This window comes from Grammomys surdaster, unplaced genomic scaffold, assembly GCF_004785775.1.
Source record: "Grammomys surdaster isolate TR1022 unplaced genomic scaffold, NIH_TR_1.0 125780, whole genome shotgun sequence".
In the NCBI taxonomy this organism is placed as follows: Eukaryota; Metazoa; Chordata; class Mammalia; order Rodentia; family Muridae; genus Grammomys; species Grammomys surdaster.
In genome coordinates, this window is record NW_021620611.1 from 2,563,871 (window position 1) to 2,585,078 (window position 21,208).

Genomic DNA, 21,208 nt, shown 5'->3' on the forward strand with positions numbered 1-21,208 from the left:
ACAGACACACACAGATACACACACACAGACACACACAGATACACACATACACACACACAGATACACACACATAGACACACGCACATAGACACACACAGATACACACAGACACACAGACACACATACACACACACACATAGACACACACACACACACATCCAAGAATGAGGCAGAGATCCAAGTACTATACCTAATCAGAATTAAGTCTACATCTACAGACAATAGTTTTGTAATGACCTAGAAAAAATTTAACACAAATTCAATTATCAAAGGTTAGGATAAGGAACATACTGCCCAGAAGAAAATTGATTCCTTCCACAAATAACATAGTGACAATATATTTAGGAAAAGAAAAAGGAAGCGTGACCATCAATCAGTATATCTAAGAAAATGCAGCCTCTGGTGCACTCTACCTTTGGCGGCCAGCAGAGGTCGCACACACAGGCTCTACTTCTCTTCCACTTCAGGAACTTCTTGGGTTTGGCAATTCTTAAGTGCAACAGCCACATTCATCTATTTAGAGCCAGTCTGTATTAAAAGTTCAAAAGCCTTTGCTATTGCTAAAATATAGAATATAAACACCAGTAAAAACAGATTCCAGAGGCTTCTGATGGAAAGCTGAAGAAGCAGAGACCTTGCATCCTCATTTCCATGACAATGTCATGAGCCAACTGCTCAATTACCTTGAGAAGGGAAGTTTTACATAATGATACTTAAAATGCAAGCTAGAGAACACACACTCTTATGCCAGGCGCACACACACACACACACACACACACACACTCCTTATATAAATCTGCTTTAGATAGACTATATATGCTAATTGTTTTTCATTTTACATGGAAAATTTACAAGCAGTAACTATGAAGCAATGTAACTTACATGGAAGAAGAAAAACAAAATGAAGGAACATCCCAAACTCAGTGACAGGGATATGGAACGTAGGCTGAGGGTCTAGAGAAAGCCCTCACAGCATGTACAAGATCAGGGCTACAGAACACTGTGACAGCAGTGGAGCCCTGGAAGATGGAGAGAAGAGCTGACCCTCCTGATTTCTTTTGTCTTGTATAATTTACTCACGACTCCATTTCTTACACATGCATGCACGCTGTTTTAGAGCTAAAAACCTAAAATTCACATTATACTTAAGATAACATATATACTATTTTTAAATAAAAAATAAATGTCTATGCCTAACAGACTAAAAGTGAATCAGCCCATTTTCCTAGTTAAATTTGGCAATAAGAATATAAACCAGAGCCCGGCAGTGGTGGCGCACGCCTTTAATCCCAGCACTTGGGAGGCAGAGGCAGGCAGATTTCTGAGTTCGAGAGCTCGAGGCCAGCCTGGTCTACAGAGTGAGTTCCAGGACGGACAGCCAGGGCTATACAGAGAAACCCTGTCTCGAAAAACCAAACCAAAAACAAACAAACAAACAAACAAACAAACAAGAATATAAACCAGAACTATCTTTCTGTTAGGCAGTTCGATAAATGGAGATTTTTATTTAGTTAAGATCTGAAACTATCCTATTACATATGGTATAACGTGTCTGGAACCCCAAAACTCGGGAGGATGAGGCAGGAGGACGGTAAGTTAGAGGCAATCCTGGGGTATATAATAAAATTCTGCTCCCTATCCCCTATAAAAAAGTCTGGACAACAAATAAACAGAAGTAGAAAACAAAAATTACCACAGAGGCTTGGACCAATGCATGATGCAGAGTACTCATCAGTTAATTCAACACTGAACAAATGGCCACACTCAGATATGATAAGAGAGGTGACTTTGCTTGGGATTCGGGTTGTTCTCATATTCATATTCTCTCTCTCTCTCTCTCTCTCTCTCTCTCTCTCTCTCTCTCTCTCTCTCTCTCCATCTTGGTCATTTTTCACAGATCGGGGTAATGGTAGATCATGAAACAAGATTAGGCTCAAGTTTAGAAAGGAAACACAAACCTGTCTCAGTTTCATTGCTCTTGCTGTGAAAAAAATACACTGACAAAGAGCAACATGGGGCAGGCGGGGACTGGGGGAATCTGCCTTTTACTAATTCCAGGTTATAGTCCATTGCTGCAGGGGAGTCAAGGCAGGCACCTGAAGCAGCTGGTCACATCCATACACAAGAAAGCAGAGAAATGACTGCATGCATGATTACTGCTCAGCTCCCTGTTTCTGTTCATACGGGTGAAAGTCTAACCCTGCCCAGGGCGGTCCACATTCAGGTGAGCCTTTCCACCTCAGCTACCCAACCTCAGAAGACTCCCTCGCAGGCGTGCCCACAGGCAGCCCAACCTAGACAATCCTCCACTGAGCCTCTCTCAATGTGTTGACTTAACAACTAAACTCACTAGAAATCGAATAACTTTATACCTACTACTCCATTGTTCTAGTTTCAGCTCACTATCTGTAGTTTAAATTCACAGATGGCACACAGACTGTTTCCAAGTCACGTGCACATCTTTCTCATAGGTTCCTGCTGTGTCTTAATGGTTCATCCCAGTCTATGTTTATAGAAAACTATTTTAAGTTTCAGAATATTCGACTGCTCTCACTCTTTGGGTCTTGATATCTGTATTGTAAATGCTGACAATTGTTCCCACAGAGGTTTCTTGCTTTATGCAAATGATACTAATTGTGAGCTTGTCATTTTAGGAATTTATTTATGTAGAGCTTTATATGCCCTTAAGTGCAAAAAAAGGCCAATTTTGCATTAAATTCTGCAACAGTTTGTGACATTTCTTTATGTTTCTTCCTAGACACTGCACAGACTATCGTTGGTTCCCTATCCCAACTTCGGGCTTCAATTCCACAAGAAATGAATTTTCTCCCATATTCAGAACTCTGGGAAAAGTGGTATGTAAGCCACAGGTCCATACTCTAATAGCTTCTAAGTAATGCACAATTCTTCTAGTCAAAATTCCCATGCATAGTGTCCAGTTCTGCAAAAACTCCATGCTAGCTCCTTGTGTTGACTCTGTTGGGCACCTGAATTATTCTCATCAGAGCAAAAACATCCTTTCCTGGGCCCACTGATGAGAGAGCCCGGCTATCCTCTGACTTTGAATTCTCTGTCCAAATTGGGAATTTCCTTTCAAGTTCTATCTACTCAGGGTCTGTTGTTTGTCCTGTTCTATATCAGCTCCCAATGCACCATGCTGCAGGAACAATCTGAATACAGTCCATTCTTTAGAGGGCATCACATTAACAGGAACCGCTATATACTTCTTTTAAGTTTGGATATTCCATACCATGAACTCAACTCTATAACCCTAGGAAAATTACAAGTTTGGGAACAATTATCAGAAATGTTAAATACAAACATCAGGAGAAACAAAGTGATGGACCAAGAACATTAAAATTTTCTTTTAATCCTTTAATAAGACTTGGTAGAAAACAGATCTTTATTTTTTTTTTCTTTTTTTTTTTTTTTCTTCCCGAGACAGGGTTTCTCTGTGTAGCCCTGGCTGTCCTGGAACTCACTCTGTAGACCAGGCTGGCCTCGAACTCAGAAATCTGCCTGCTTCTGCCTCCCAAGTGCTGGGACTAAAGGCATGCGCCACCACTGCCCGGTATCATTTTCTTATCAATATAATAAAAATGTTTCTAAAATTCTATTATTCCTACATATATTTATAATATAATATTTAGAGTACTAAACTTTAAATTATATAATGATTTAAAAGACTTATAAAACATTAAACTTGAGCTAGTACAGTCTTAAGACTGTAAAATTACACATTTCTCTTGCCCTTTTCACTTTATTCTTTGGCTTACAGTTTAGACTTAAAGTTTCATTCATATTCTCACATTACTTAACAATAATGATCTGAAGAAGAAGAAAGAAAAACTAAAAGCATGCCTCTGGCCCAGTGACTCATGTGCAATTCTTCCTTTTCAAGTGCTTTGTTTTGTAGTTTTCAAGGACAAATCTCAAAGGACTAAGGAAGAGACTACAGCATATACTATATACTGAATCAAAGCCAATTAGTGTTAAGGTAGAAATGACAACTTTTGAAAAGTACCACACAGAATCACCAACCACTACCCATCCTTTCTTCATTTGAGTCTTCTGTTGTTACTTTTAAAAAGCATAAACTCTAAAAGTGCTTGGTTTCCCAGACAGCAAAACAAAAGGGCAGGTTACAAATATTCCTGTAAAAGTGGGCATTCACTTGAATTTCTCTTGGGTAAATATTGAGGAATAAAATGGCCAGGTGGTACAAAAGGTGTATGTTTCACATAACTGCTTTTTAAATATTTCACACAACTTACAGAAGTCCAGCACAGCTGATGCACATTCTTGCCAATAGCTCTATTCACTATTGACACAGAGAGTATTATACATTGTTTACATAATGTGATGGTTTGTGTATGCCAGGGAGTGGCGCTATTAGAAGGTGTGGTCCTGTTGGAGTAGATATGTCACTGTGGAAGTGGGCTATAAAAACCTCATCCTAGCTGCCTGGAAGTCAGTATTCTGCTAGCAACCTTCAGATGAAGATGTAGAACTCTCAGCTCCAGCAGTTCCATGCCTGCCACCATGGATGCCACCATGTTCCCACCTTGATGATCATGGACTCAACCTCTGAACCTGTAAGCCAGCCCCAATTAAATGTTGTCCTTATAAGAGTTGCCTTGGTCATGGTGTCTGTTTACATCAGTAAACCTAAGACATGTAATTAAGTAAAAATTGTGCTTCATCAGAGTAAAATAGTGAAAAAAACAGAAATCCACAAGGTGGCTTCTAAAGTTCAGAGCAGTAAAGGATTTCTAAACTGTCTTAAGGTGATTATAAATATAAAGACCATAAAAACTATAAGAATTAAGTGCATATGCATGTATCAACTTCTTGGAAATCTTAAAATGTTGTTACACAATCCAACTATGATACCAATCTGAAATACAGAATTACTTGTTCTGTTTTCAACCAAACATCAACCACATTAGGTCAAACGCCTTATACATACATGTAAAACAAGGGTTAGATTAACAATGCAGGTAAAAACAGTAATGATTATCGTTCTAAACGTTACGTTTGAAGGTCAGGGATCCGGGCAGGAGGACCTGCTATCATCCTCATCAAAACAACAGACAAAAGCAGAAGCACTTGCTATGTCCATGCATGACTCTGAGGTCTTTGCATATCAAAGAATAACTGAGGTGTGCCACTGGAATCACTTTGTACAGACTAGAAAGTTGAGTTGGATAGTGTACATAGTGCCACAAAGTTGTGAGTTGCAAGCTCGGGATTCAAACTCAGAAAGTCTAACTCCAAAGCACAAGCTCTCAACGTTTTGTCTTCCAAAGCTGATACCTGCTTTCGCCACCACTTTTCCATAGACACAGGTACGTGTTCTGAAACTCTTTAAGACTGCGCATTTCACATTCTCTTTTAGGAAACTGTATTCAGAAATGCATTGCTCCCATGGATTGAAAGCTTTGGGGTCAGGCAACTGTAACTGAAAGGAAATTATTTCAGATTCCACCTCTTGAGAATGGGGATAACAGAGGCAATTTATGGGATTTCCCTGAGGATCAAATAATCTACAATGTTCAAAGTACATAGTATAGTGCTGGGATGCTGAGGAAGTCAGTCAGTAGGATTACTGAGACTAGCACTAATATTAGGTCTATTTGCTCTAAGTTGTTCTGAAGAGTGTTGCTTCTAATTCTAGAATGTGACAGTAGTTTTTCAAATGAAAGCTCTCTTAAGATTACATTTATTAAAATAATGTATGGAATTGCCTCTCCATAACATATGATGGTAGCCAAAAACAAAGGATAGTTATACAGAACAACGGTAAGGGTGGAAAATTAAGTCTTAATGACAGTTCATTCTTGAAACTTAAAGTATCAGAAGCTGAAAGTTCTTCAAAAAACAGACCTGAAATTACCTAGAGCAAGCTGGAGGAGCTACATCCAATTCTAGTACTGGGAAGACCACTCTAGAAAACAGCTGGAGAGCACAGGCTTCAGCAGGGTAAGCAGGAAGCGATGTAGGTAAGTACAGGACAGAAATAAGTAGAAGCACACATCTTTTACCTGGAAGTCAATGTTAAAAACACTTACTAGTATCCGGAGTTTTCTCTTCTGACTTGCCAAATAGAAATTCGTACTTTGCCTTGGCAACACTCTGGGAATGTGCTGATGCATTGTTAACCCAAACAAACGGCTCTGCCTGCAAAACAAATAATGACAAATTACCCAAGAAGGGAATGATTAAATCATTACAATATATATGCTTGATACACTACTATATAATCACTCAAAATGAAACAAACAATCAGAATACAATCAGGACATGTGATTTCATCAATGAGACCCAGCCAAAAAATAGTACACATGTGATATCAATGGGGGTAGGGGGGAAAGAATTCACGAAGTCTGCCATGACTGTGGAGCAGGTTTATGACAAACTATTCTAAAAAGTTCATGTAGCTGGGGAGAACTCAGTTAGTACAGAGCTTGCCACGTAACCATAATGACCTGAGTCCAATATCTAGAACTTATGTTAAAACAAACAAACAAGGGAGCCATCAGTTTGTAATCCCAGCCCTGGGAAGGCTGGCCAGCCAGCCATGCCTACTCAGTGAGCTCCAGACCAATGAGACCCTGTTTCAGACAAAATGACTGGTTCCTCAGGAATGATCCCAAGGTTTGACCTCTGACTTTCACATGCATACTCACACATATGCACCCACATGAACAGGCTCTCACATGCATGTACACAGTAAGTTTATGCTAGTTTTAGCTATTAAAAACCTTATGTAATTTTCTGCATGATTAACATCAAGTAATTCTGTATTTGGTTGAGTCCCAAACTTACCACATCGTACATTAGAAATACCACTCAGCTAGACAAGGCATATACAGAATTGTAAGTAATTCCGTTGATACAATCTGTCTTAAATTTGAGCATCTGCCCAGATTCTTAAAAGGCTGCTATTTAAAGAAAAACTACAGGGGTAAAATTGGTTCACATCACAATCCCTAAGGCCTTCTTCTGACTGCTCTTAGGCATGTGTTGAAATTTGAGTGGTTCCTACTTCTGGCCTAGAATTAAGTAAAGGATGAAATTTGATCTATGCCCACCGTGGAGTCATCCCCTTGCCTCTACTGTGGATGAAAACATCCAAAATATATTATCTACTCTGGATTCTCTCTTGACTACAAAACACGTATTCCCATGACTCATAACTGACTCTTCATTCTGGGCAACACTGACAACAAGGGTTACGTGAACAATCAAGTAACCACTTGAAACAAGGGAATCTCAGGACTTACTCCCTTTGAAGCAGAAATGTGTGTCAGTGACAGAAGGACTCACAGCTCCATCACCCGACTACAGCCAAGTTCAGCGTGTGCTGTGATCCCTGTTGCTCTCACCTTGCTCTCCTATACCATTATCAAGAGGTTAACTTGCAGAATTTTGAGACGGCATTCCTTAAAATATCTCTGCAATCATTTATTTTTTATAATGTGCAAAATTCATCTCTGTAAATTCTTCTTAGTGTAATGTGTTTAACAAGTACAGATTAATTATCCTTTTCCCCAACAGAGAGAAAATAATGATAATCTGTGTATTTAAAGAGCTTCTGGCTAATAAAAGGAACTCCCCCAGGGATTCCCAAAGAAGGTGACCTAATTTGGGGAAGATGCTTATGTATGGTTTTCTGAGAACGTGATACCTGCAGAAATGAGAAACACAAGAAGCTGGGAAGGACAGGAACATGTACGATGAGAGGGAAAGCCATTTGAAAATAACCCATATCTATACTGAGAGCAGGCCAAGACGCTCAGAAGAGCTTCTTGTAAGGAAGCCATGTAAGGGGTCCATCTCAGAGACAGACAGACAGCAGCAGGGCTCTCAGAAGCAATGAGCAAACAGACATGGGGTGCTTAGGGAGTGAAGCCTCATTTTAATCAGAACTTAAAGCCATCAAAACATTTTGGCAAATTTTTTATTTATCTACATTTCAAAGATTGTTCACTTATATTTTAAAAGACTATAGGCCTATCACACAAAGGAACTTAACAGTCTAAGAGAGATTAAATCATGGCACTGTTAGTAGACAAAAGTGGATTAATTTAAATCTTTGCATAGAGATGGTCTGTGGAATGTTCTGGTCAGCCAGATTGAAGAGAGTAGGGAAAAGTTTAAATCAAGGATAACTACAATGGATAACATTTATTAACCCCTTACTCCCTGGCAAGGACTGCTCTAGTGCTATATATGGAATGCATCACTTAATGCTCCGAGCAATCGTATCAACTGAGTACGCCTATCACTGCAGTCTGGTGGATGAGGAAAGAACTCAATGAACAAGTAAATAATGTGTCCAAGGTGGTACGGATAATCCACTACATATTCTGGATTTGACTCCATGCAGTCTAAATCCAGAGCACACAGCTCTTGAGCATGGCATCCAGGAGTCAGGCTTGCAGGTCTGGGAATATGAAGGGAGATGGCAAGAGATTAGAGAAGGAATATTACCAACAGCTTGAACTTGGACTGCCAGGTAACCTCCAAAGCCACTTAACATGCCACAAAAGTATGCCGCAAAAAAGAGGCTCATCAGTACGCTGCCAGCAAACATCCAGGATGTAATGCATGAAGCATTTCCTGCAGTTCTAAGAAAGATAATCCTTTTGGCTTAGAGTTCCAATTAGAGCTTGAAGAACTATTCTAAAGGAAAGTTCCACTTGAGCAATAATCTTTGACTTTTGGTCTATGGAGAGCCTGTTCTGAGATTTCTGCAAGCCTATGCTTAGGAAAAATACTTACATCCTGATTCTCAAGATGAAATTTGGCAATATTTTTTAAAAACTATTAATATCTTTTAACTACATAGTTGGCCCTCCCTATGTACAGACTGTAAATCTACAGATGCAGTCAAACATGGACCTGTTGCTCTTACAGAGGACACAGGTTTGGTTCCCAGAACCCACATGGTAGCTTACAATCATCCTTAACTTCAGTTCCAAGGGATTCAACACACTCTTCTGAGCTCCAAAGACACAAGACACACATGATGTATATTACATACATGCATACAGGCAATCAATCATACACATAAACTAAAACTTTTTAAAAATCTAAAAAAAAAAAAAACTAAAAAGATACTTAGAGATTTTTTTTTTCCTCAAACTTGTAAGTCACGAGTCTACATCTGTGTGTCTCTTGGTAGAGATCGGGAGAAATGTACGGTTGTGCCTAAGTATCTTGGTTACCTTTCTTTTTCTGAGATAAAATACTTTAACCAAAAGCAACTTGGGGGAGGGAAAGATTTATTTCAGCATAAACTTGCAGATCACAATCCACAATTAAGAGAATTCACAGTGGGAACCAAGGCAAAAACCATGGAGGAGCAGAGCTTCCTGAGCTTCCTGACTTGCTCAGTCTCTGTAACTCAGCTAGCTCTATACTCCCCAGGCCTACCCACTGAGACGATACAGCTCTGAGTGGGCTGGCCCTGCACATTAATCATCAAGATAATCTCTCATAGGCATAGCCAAAGGTCTATCAAATTAGGCAATCTTATTCGTATCATTATTATTATCATCATCAACATCACATATGGGTAATGTGTGTGCACCATTTGCATGCCTGGTGCCCCTCAGAGGCCAGAGAGGGCATATAATCCCCTGGACCTGGAGTTATATGTGGTTGTCAGCCACTGTGTGGATACTGGGAGCTGAAGCTGGGTCCTCTGGAAGAACAGCCACTGCTCTTAACCTTTAAGCCATCTCTCCAGCCTCAACCAAAAGTCTTCAACTGAGGTTCCCCGTTCTTCCCAAGTGATGAGTATACACAGTCATGAAAGTATACTTCTCCATATGTCATGATCAAAAGTGTTTAAAATATACTGATACAAAGGAGTTCTCAAACTTTAGCACAAATTAAAGTAATCCATAGCACTTATTAAAACAAATATTTCTGTGAAGCACTCAAGAGCTGCAGATTCAATTAGTGCAGAGACTGAGAATGTGTACTTCCTACCAATATTCCAGGTGATGCTGATGGTCGAGAATCACACTGCCTACAGCACTGCTTCTGATAGGTATGCTTTTCATATTTTATTGTATGTAAGAATCAACTGGCAGTCTTGGTATTGTTTTTGCAGGTCTGATACTGCACAGACCACAGTTTGAGTGCCTAGACTTGCAGGCTCTAACGCTGAGAGTAATGCAGTGTTCAAAGCATACTCAGACTCTCACAGAAGAAAAAGATTTTTTTAAGGGCTGCTCTATCTAGAAATAACGTAGACGAAACTATCTCAATTCAACAAAGCATTCCATATTTTGGCAGTTATGGGGACACCTTCATCCAGGCTGTAATCAAGGCATTAATATCCCTCTACCTTGCTAAGTGAAATAAAACTCATTCTCCTTACTCTCATTAGCTTGAGATTGTGAGCCCTGCTGATACTGCTCTTCCCATGCTAATGCTTTTAAACCTTCACCCAGCTCTACAATAATTGTAGACCTCTGAAAAACTGTATTTGAAATAATCAGCTTGACATGCTGATTAAAGACATGCATGATTCAGTAATACGTTTTCCAATCTGTGTTACTATATGAATAAAACGTACTCCTTTTGATTTATCACAGTCACTTAGCATGAATCTCTCAGATAAGCATACAGAACAGGGGCTGGGGAGGAGCTCAGCTGTAGGAGTGTACGTTTAGCATACAGGAGGGCGTAGTTCAAATCCTGACACCTAAAGTGTAATTTAAAAGGAAGTAAAAGACTTAAAACTTAAGTTAAGTGATCAGGACTAAAATCCAGCTCTGCTAGTACCTGCTACTCCTCAATTAACATAAATGTCTGGACTTCAGATTCCCTGCTGTATAAAAGCACTAAAGAAGCTAGATAGCTGGCTTGGTGGCATAGGCCTGTGATCTTGGCAATCAGCAGGGCTACGGTGGGATGTAGGTAAGTCAGCATTACCTTGAACATCTTTAATTTGAAATCTGAAACTTTTAGGACCTAAGAAGACACACAAATTCTACCTTATGTCACAGAACATAGTTAAAATTAAGGCACAATAAAAACACCATATAAAATGTCTGCCCAGCTACAAAATAGGGAAGGGGAAAAAAAACAAAGAAGAAAACATCAGAAGTAAAAGTCACTTTCAGTGAAGTTGGGCAAAAAGCAATTGGGGCTACAGGAGTGGTGGAGGGGAAGGAGAGGGGCCTTAAGACAGGCATCGTACACTGTATTGTTCTAATTATCTCAACTTCAGTATGATTTCAGAGACACTTGAGTATTCCAGAGCTCTTTGGGCCAGAAAAACATTAAAAGCTAAACTGAAAACTATAAAAACAGTATTTCAGAACTCCCTTTAAGCCAGCACTTAATTCCAACATTCAGGTCCACATTTGATCCTGTTTAATCTCCTCTGTTCCCATTATCCAGCAGAAGCAGAGTCCAGCGAAACAGGGTACTGTGCACATACCAACCAAATGCAGTCAGAAGAGCTGAAGATTAGGACTGAAGCTGCAGGAGCATGGTTAGGTGCTTAACCCTGCCTTAACTGTATTCTGAACGACACACGCTGAAGCCCTAACCCCCAGACTTCAACCACAGCTGTATTTGGAGGTCATTACAATGAGTTCAGCAAAATAGGTCCTTACCTAAGGTAGCTGGTGACTTTCTAAGAAAACAATATTAGGGACACCGAGAGATAGACAAAGCCAAGATCACATGAAGACAAAGGGAGAAGGTGCCATCTGAAGCCAAGGGAAAGGACCTCAGCAGTACCAACTCAGCAGTCATGGACTGCTGGTCTCTAAACCCAGAAGACAATTCATTTCTACTGCATAAGCCATTCAGCCTGCGGTATATAAAGAGCCTAGCAAATATATTGGGGAAACCTAAAATAAGCCAAGACAAAAGAGCCATTGCCTAGGGTAGACATAGGGTTCTTAAAATCATTAACAAGAGAACCTAAGAATGGACTCAATAGAAGCTCGAGGACAATGTTATTAGAGTTTTAAAGAAAACCCTGAGGGCAAACCAGCTGTGAACTGCAGATGCAGCCCAGAGGAGAAGCTCTGCGGGAGCATTCCATTTAAGCTAGCACAGAGGTCAAAAAGCAAGCAAATGGTGGGGAAGGAGAATTTAGAGAAAGAATAAAAAACTCAAAATCCTGGGGACAGAGTCCAATACGTTGAAGAAAGCATGCTTAAAATGGATAAGGAAGAAAAGGGGAAATCACATTTTCCTGGAAACTTTATACATGGCTAGATTTACTGTTCTGGAGGAAGAATAATTGGAAGGAAAAAGAAATGGTCAAATTGTTCCACCAATCTCTTTAGCATGCCTTAAGCTGACCTCTCCTTCCTGGGGATGGTCCCTTGGCCAAAGGAAATAGCCAGGCTTTGACTGAAAAGTTAAGTCTACACCCAGGCCAGAGCTTCTGTTCTTACTGTCACATGGTGGGTGAGAGAACTTAAGTCCCAGCTGTTTCCTTTTACCTAGAACAGCAGTAAGGAGGAGAGGCTGTATCCTCACAGGAGTCTGCAGAGAGCCAGGTGGTGTGAGGAGATAGGGAGTTAGATAAGAAGATGAGTCATTCCATTCCACCTGCAGCCAGCAAGACAGAGATTGGCTGGCTAGAAAGAGCACCTCAGGGAGCATCTCAGGGAGCCCAGTTGGGAAGGGATTCTTACTCCCTCAAGCTCTCAGCACCTATCCAGCCACAACAGCTGATCTCTGTTTACAGATTCACGTTCTGAGGATTTATTAGAGGCAGGGGCTTCCAACAAAAAATAAGAGCAAAAATGGGGGAGATGGTAAGAGCAAGGAGACACTTGATCATTTGAGGGTAAGACGGAAAATAAACAGACACATCTTTGTGTGTCTTCCAAAACCTTTAATAGTACAAAATGAGCATGTTTATGTATTTATACACACACACACACACGTATGTATATAATTACAAACACATAAGTATAAAACGGGCCATTATACTTTTAAGCAAATAATCTAAGGGTTAGGGGCTGGGGCTGGGGCTGGGGCTGGGGCTGGGGCTGGGGCTGGGGCTGGGGCTGGGGCTGGGGCTGGGGCTGGGGCTAGGGCGAGCAAAAGTCTAGAGAAGGAAAGAAAAAATTTAATCTATACTCAGAACAGAGAAAGGGAAGTGAGAGTCCTGTTAAACTCATAAAGAATAGTACAGGGGTAATTAAATTGCAGGACTCTCCTGTATTATTCAAGTGGTCCTGAAATGCTATTACTGGTATCCAGAGGAAGCAAGGGAGAAAACCAGACAGAAGTTTTGTGACAAAACAAAACAACAAAACAAAAAACAAACAAAACAAAACAAAACTAACCACACCAAAAGCGACTCCCAGGATAGATGCTAATGACTTTGGCTTTGAAGTGAAGGAAAGGGTCCAGAGCAGAGTAGTGCATCTGTAATGCAAGGAAACACTATCTTTTGGAGTCTCCAGAGAAACCACTGCCAAGCTAGCCAGTCCTCCTAGTGGCCTCTAGAACTGTCAGAAAAATAAACCTGTATTGTTTTAAGCTAAGCTTGTTACAGCAGCCACAGAAACTGCTGCTGAAACAGAAATACGAATACACATGCACACACCTGTATGCCTACATGTCTGTGCTTTGATTCTGTAAACAAAAGCCATAGTTACCATTGATTTTCTGTAAGCACATTTCTGCTGACTTCATGAACCAATGAATCATTAATGAAATAATCACAAGACTACATGAGATGTGCCATGCTACACTGTACTTGTTGGTACAGTGCATCCAAATACAACAGGAAGCTCTTCCACTTTAATAAAAACTTCCTGTTGTAACTTTTAAAAAATGTCTACTATCCATTCCTCCAATGTATGGAAATAAACAGGGAGATTTATGCATATTTTTCCCTAAAAATACATGTGCCTCCATGTAAACAAGAAAAACAAAACTCTGGTGCTTGAGAAGAAGAGGATAACCATTCCCTACAACTAACTCTTCCCTATTCCTTGAATAGGCTAATTGCATCTTCCCAAAGTCCATAACAACATCGAGTTGGGACAGGAAGCCTCTCAAGAGAAGCTAAAAGCTTCTGGCAGAAAAGTAGAATAAGCGAGAGGCTAAATCCTTCACTTCTAAGACTGAAGAGATGAACATCAAAAGAAAAGGATAATGCAGGAAAGGGACCATGGGGTTGGAAGAGGGTGCAAAAGGCAAAATCATGCCTCTCACCTAGCCCTTTTGCTGGCTTGCCTGCCTGTCCCTTTAGCAGTGTGAGCAAAAGAGACAAAACTGAATCCATGCCCTTTTGAAAAGCCCCTGGAGGTCCACTCTCATTTTCCTACCAGCTGCTGTCTATTGACCATGTCCATTTCCTGAAAGCAGCTCCCCTGGGCCAAAGGCAAATGGACATTCTGCTGCTCCCCAAGGAAGGTGATGTCAGAGCCTGTGCACCAATGGGGAGAGGAAGCAGAAGCTCCAGAACGCAGCCCAGCGTCACACTACTTTTTATCAACAAGCATGGAAAGCTGTAGAAATAATAAGAAAACAAGCCTGTCACAGACCCAAACACATCTTCCACTGACAACCTTAGCTTGGCCCTGCTTCAATTGTCTTGCAAGAGTGAAGATTATATTCCTCCTGCAAGGACCTGAATCCTCCTTAGATATGCTTCTAAACCTGTAAGACATTAGACGTGTTTGCAAAAGGTGACCCCTGCTTGCTTTATTTATTCATTTCTTTCTTTATTATTCATACATTTATTCACTTATCTATTTGTTTACTTGTTTATTGAGAGCGTGGTATAAGATGTTCGAAGTTAAAAAGATAACATGCCAAGCATTCATTTAAAACACAGCTTTCTATAAAGCAAATTCAAGGTACCAGGATCAAGTTTTCCTCACAGCCTGTTCTGCTAAAATAGCATGTATCTAGCTAGTGAGCTGGGGAGCTTCGAAGAAAGGGTTTAAAAGAAAATTAACAACCGAATACTATTAGCTCACAATATCCCCTCCTCCGCCTTTCCCACTATTTCACAATTAGTCATGACAGATGGGTAGGCCTTGCCCAGCAAATGAGCAGGCCCAGTGAGTGAGTCAAGTCTCTACTTCACCTGTCTGGTTTCCGCCTGCCCAAACTTACCTTTTTTTTTTTTTTTTGCCTTCCTCAAGCTCTAGGTCTATGTACTAAGACATTAAAATTCACAAATAAAGCAAATGAAATAAAGATTTTATATTTTAGAAAATCAAAACAAATACTCTTAAAATTTTGAACTTGCTTGCTAGACTCCCGGTTGGCAACAAGAATTCTAGAGCCATCCATACCACATGCAGAGGCTACTCTTGAATCTATGCTGAGTCACATGAGCAAGGACTGCTGGAAAGCCAAGGAACTATCCAACTCAGCACAGCACAATCAAAACCCACGAAAATTCAAGTAGACTATAAAAAAATGATGTTCATAAATGTTCCTCAGTGTACTCTTTTATAAACAGAAAATGATCAGGTACTGAAAACAATATGCACAGAATGTAGTAAGAGACTCCATAAAACAGCATCTATATAGTTGAGGAAAAGAGGGACACCAAAGAGAAACTTAGGTCCAGAAAACAGAAATGTACTCAAAAATGATACCAATTCTCAGATAAACATTAATTATTCAAAGTCTAGATGAATTGCTTATCATAATTTTATTTTAAAAATATATAGACAGTAAAATATATTATGTGGTGCACCTGTTAAATACTAAAAGTTACATTAGTAGTTCACCAATAAAATAATTTCTTCAAACTGCACTGGTAAGCTTTTATTATTTTAGTTTGCTATTACTGTGATAAACATCATGGCCAAAAGTAACTTATTTCCTCTTACAGCCTATAATCCATCATGAAGGGAACTGTGCAAGGCCTCATGGCAGGAATCTAGAGGCAAGGCCTGTGGCTTGGATCACAGAGGAGCAGGCTTAGAAGCTTGCTCCCCATTGATTGCTTAGATTACTTTTTAAACAACTAAAGACCACATGGCTAGAGGTGGCATCACCCATAATGAGCTGCATTAATCAGGCAAGTCTTCACAGACAAGTCTACAAGCCAATCTGTGTTTACACAAATGAGGCTCCCTCTTGCCAGCTTGTGTCCTGTTGACAAAACCCTAATCAGCACAGGCAGGATGAATTAACTGCCTGGTGTTCAATAACAAATTGTTAGCATGCTAGATTCAGTTAAGTCCTAATGGCCAGCCAACACATTAAAAAGACTGAAGACAATCAAGCCAAAACAGCTTAAAAGCTTGACTTCCAAAGGCCTTCGCTATTTAAAGGGCTTTGGGACAGTAGCCCTACCTACAACATCAAACAGTTCCCTCCAACTGTATGGCTTTAGCTGTACAAAGATGTAGCGGCATATTTTCCCCACAAGTTAGGAGGAGCTAAGGTGGAAGGAATAAGGAGAGGAAGAAGAAGAGTAAGGAGAGGAAGAGAAGGAAGAGGAGGAGAGAGAGAGTTGTAGGTGCCATGGATGATCACATGTGTACTAGGAGCAGTCCTGGGTAACAACTTATATCTAGGTTAGTTAATCGGGAAAAACTTCCAATGGTGTGGGCATCTTGTTATTGAGCATTACCAAACATATAAAGCCTTTGGTTAGTCATTAAGTGTTAGAGTCTCATTTTCTATTGGGTACCGCATGGATGGCGGGATGGTCTGGGCTCAACCCAGCCTTGTGGAGACAGCATGAAAGGGCCGCTGTCTCTGGCCGCCTAAGGGGGTAGCCTGAGCCGAGTGGCACATCGCAGCCACTCGAGGCCAGAGGCCTACGCTAGTCGGGAAGATGGCGGCTGATGAAGAACGAGCAAGATTCTGAGCTGACGTTTTAAATATTTCCCACAACACAGCGACACAAACTACCACTTGTAATTAATGCTCAGATACATGTCATTCATTGTCAGCCACAAGGATTAAACTTCTAAGAAACAAAATGCTTGTTAAGAATAAATATTTTCTGAGTTATGTTTTTTAAATTTTAATCATTTCTTTGAGAATTTTAGTCAAAGTACTTTAAAGACATGCATACACACACACACACACACACACACACACACACACCCCAATCCTTTAACTCCTCCCATAATCACTTTCTCCACCTTGCCATCCCTTCCACGTATCTTTTGAGATTTTGCTCTTAAATAAATCAAAAAACAAAAATCCTGCCCCTAGAAGCATTGCAGGCCTGGCTGCTGTGTGACATATGTGTCAGTAAGTGGCAGAGAGGAGAGAGGCTATGACTACTCTCAGTGTTCTGACCTGTGAACATCTGAATGATTAGTAGCCTAACATTCCCTGAAAGTGAGATAACCACCAATGAGGCGCCTGGAAGGCCCAGATAGGCCCCCAGGACAGGGAGCAGGCTGGAGAGTAAAGAGGCCCACATGGTAGGAGTGAACCAGAGAGCTGGCCCTAGTTCTCACCAGCTACAGCACTCAGGAGAGGGGGCCGCACACCCTCCCCTGGGCAGTACAGTACAGCTAGCTCTAGATGTGGGGCACTGCAAGTGAGCTGGACCCCAGGGTGTGAGCATAGGAACACTGGCCCTGCCTCTTCCCTGGTGTGAAATGTCACAGATGGGGGAGAGAAAACCTTCTTCCCTCCCTCATCCATCATCATCTATGGCCAGCAGAGAGAGCTGGCTCTGGGGTCATAAGAATAGAAAAACTGGCCATGTCACTCACAGGCTGCAACATTCAGGAAAGCAGGCCCGCACCTTGCTTGAGTAGCAGGGTAGAGTTGGCCCTGGTAGTAGGAGTTGCTGCTGAGCCAGCCCCAAGGGCCTGAAAGGGGAGCACCCAAGGGCTGACCAGCTCAGATACCCATCAAGCCTAGATCAAGGGCTTTGAATTTGCCAACATCTACACCATCAATGAACTGCTGGAGTGTATGAAGGAACCAAGCCTACAGAACAGAAACTCTATAACACAGGTCAACAACAGGATATCCGAGAGGAGTCCTAGTGAGGTTCCAGTATTGATAGAGTAGCCAAAGCCAGATGCCTCATACCAGACCAAGGGATCATTGCAATGAACATTTGCAAGCAAAGAAGTAAGGACAAAAGGTATACTGTGGGACACACTGTGACACACCACACTTTTATTCTATGTTGGGGGAGGGGAACTGCTAGCATTCTGTCTAAACTCTGCCCCCACAGTAACCTGGCAACAGCCAGGTAGGCCTAGCCCACTGTAAAAGGGGCTGCTTGCCCCCTCCTCTCTCTCTTGCTCTCTCTTTTGATCTCCTGCTCTTTTGCTCCCTCTCTGTCCCCTTGCCTCTTCCCCCTTCCCTTCCCCTCTTGTGCTCATAGCTGGCCTCTACTTCTCTACTCTCTCCCTCTCTCTGCCTCTACTACCCTCTTAACTCCCCTCCCCATGCCCTGAATAAACTCCATCCTATACTATACCATCTGGTGGTTGCTCCCTCAGGGGAAAGAGATGCCCCAGCATGGGCCCAGTGAGACATCCCCTTCCCTCATATCTCACCACAACCCCATAGAACATATTCTATATCTCTTTATTTATTTTTTTTTATAAACACATCAGGGGCAATTGCAAGAATGGAGGTAACACAGGAGGGGGAGTTGACTATTTTGCCTTTGTCAACATCCCTGCCTTTTAATTCCCTTTCTGATGTCTACTCCTATTAGTTCGATTGTTTTTGGTTTCACATAAAAGTGAGAATATACAGTATTTCTTTTTCTATGCACACCTGGCTGGTTTCACTTCCTCACAACACTAAAAGCATATACAACTATGATTTGACAACAATTGCCAATAAAGTGTATCTTTTTAAGCAGATGATTCTTTCAAGACTCTTCTTTAAAGTTTCAGATTCCATTTGTCCAGTCACCACTTCAGGAATGTCATGCTGTTCCCTGAGGCTTTCAGAAGGCATCAACTTCACCCTTAGAAACAAGGGAGCCAAGAGTTGAGCTTGTGACTCACACTTGAGAAAACAAAACAAGAGCAGGGCATCCTGGGGCAGTGCTTCTAAGCACTGCTCTTGCTATGTAGGGAGCCTGTGGGCAAATGCACCAAGATGAACCACCTGGGTCAACAGCACCCAACTATCAGGAGCGGAGCTGGAGAACATACCCATTGACCAAATGCCTGAAGCTACTTCTTAGGCATGCTGAAGTCCACTATACCTATTCTTTCTGGAGCTACACGTGTTATAAAACCAAAGGTTCTAAAAGTCCCAAGAGACAGCAGTGTAGCTGAGGACAAAGAGGAAAGTCCATCCCTGTGAAGCCACATCCACCTCCAGAGTACAAGCTACAACCACAAAGTATCTGGGAAGATGTATGGATAAGTTAGCATTTCCTACTTATTCTGAGTGTCTTAAAGTTGCTCATCGTTTTTATCAATGGCTTTAAATTTGTGTTGTTAGTAATAACAACAGTCAGAGAGAAAATTACTTTGGAACCATCCAATGCAAGGAGTGTAACAACACAAGAGAAACATCCCTGGCTACCTAAGACAAGTTATCCTCACAGTGAGTTTTCAACAGACAGTACATGAACTAAAGAACAAAATGTAAATGCAAACTGTCAATGCTATTAAACACATAACAATAGAATAAATGACTCATCACTTTTATAAAGTATACAGCCAACTTCACCCTCACTCAAATCCCTGCCACCTTTACTCTGCAGAGCTTCTGAGCAATAGACGTTTACTCATTTTACCTGTGCATCTATGGACAGAACACACACACACAGTATGATAAATTATACTTCCCAGATTTAGATTTTTTTTTAAAATGCATCATGTTTTACTTAAGATACTGTGCTAGACAGTTTTATGTCAACTTGACACAATCTAAAGTCATCTGAGAGGAGGGAACCTCAATTAAGAACACGCCTCCAGAAGATCAGGCTGTGAGTAAGCCTGTGAGACATTTTGTTAGTGATCGATGGGAAGGGCCCGGCCTACTGTAACTGCTGGTTCTAGGGTGTATCAAAAAGTACATTGACAGGCCATGGGAACCAAGCCAGCGAACAGTGCCCTTCATGGCCTCTGCATCAGCTCCTCACTCTGGATTCCTGCCCTGTGTGAGTTCCTGTCCCAACTTTCTTCAATGAAGAACAGTGATATGGAAGTGTAAGCCAAATAAGCCTCCTCCTTGCCAAGTTGCTTTGGCCATTGTATTTTTAATCACAGCAATAATAACGCTGAGTCAGATGTAATTCAAAGAATATATTTACCAACTCTTCTTACTCTTAATACTTGTTTGTACATGCTAGAAATAAGGACCCTGACTTATATTAGAAAAAAATGAAATCAGAGCTCCAAATAATTAGATTATAAATGAACTTTGGAAATCTACACAAAGTATAAAAATTTCCTACAAATTGTATTGATAACCATTATAATAAAATTTAGCTAAATGAAATTGATAGCTTCTATTAACTTGTGGACAAAGATTCTTGATATGAATTACAAACCTTTAAAGCATTTTAAGATAAGAACAAAATTAGCTTATGACAAGAGCAAATTAATTAAAACTGTAAGAGTGTGGCATTATTGAGGTATAATTCTACTATATGGAGAGCAATAACCCAGCCAACATAGTCACAATTCAGAAGGTAGATTTTTTTTTCAGAATGACCAAAGTATCAATACTTCTTTAAAAATCTAAGATATTACTTACTGCCTTATACTTTTTTCAAAAGACCACCATGGGGTCTTAGATATGAGCAATTTTTGAAATTTTTGTTATTTCATAACTAAGCATATGTATACACAGACTCTGGCTGAGGCCATGGCTCTGGAGGGGAGAGAAGGGGAACAAAAAGAAACTGGAAGGTTAAAATCCTAAAAGTAGATAGTAAGGGCATAAGATTCAGGGAAGTGTACAAAGAAAACCTTGACTTTATCAGTAATGTATTGAATTTTCAGTATGTTCACGTGTTAGTTATGTAAGTGAAATTTAACCTCTAAGAACAAATCCTCAAGAACAGAGTAAGGGGGAAGGGTACCAACTAAGCACTGGATCTTTATATACAGTCCTTCAATTAAATATAGCTAAAATTTCTACTAGTAACTGACAAATATTTGTTCCCTAACTCAGAAGCAAGCAATGTAGGTCATGTATGCATCCACCCGTCCACAACCCATCTATCCATCCACCCATCCACAACCCATCTATCCATCCACCCGTCCACAACCCATCTATCCAT

At 40.7% G+C, this 21,208-nt stretch overlaps 1 protein-coding gene and 1 non-coding gene across 4 annotated transcripts in view; one reads left to right on the plus strand and one right to left on the minus strand.

Moving 5' to 3' along the window:
- Psd3 (pleckstrin and Sec7 domain containing 3) overlaps window positions 1-21,208 on the minus strand; it is a 435,293-nt gene that overhangs the window by 304,217 nt on the left and 109,868 nt on the right. For all 3 annotated transcript variants that reach the window (XM_028789051.1, XM_028789050.1, XM_028789052.1), the window contains exon 2: window positions 6,072-6,180. In XM_028789051.1, coding sequence (XP_028644884.1) covers window positions 6,072-6,180 — 109 coding nt within the window. The remainder of the gene's footprint in view (window positions 1-6,071; window positions 6,181-21,208) is intronic.
- LOC114640164 lies at window positions 17,186-17,317 on the plus strand. The gene has a single exon (XR_003714116.1). It is a non-coding gene; the product is annotated as a small nucleolar RNA SNORA17 (small nucleolar RNA).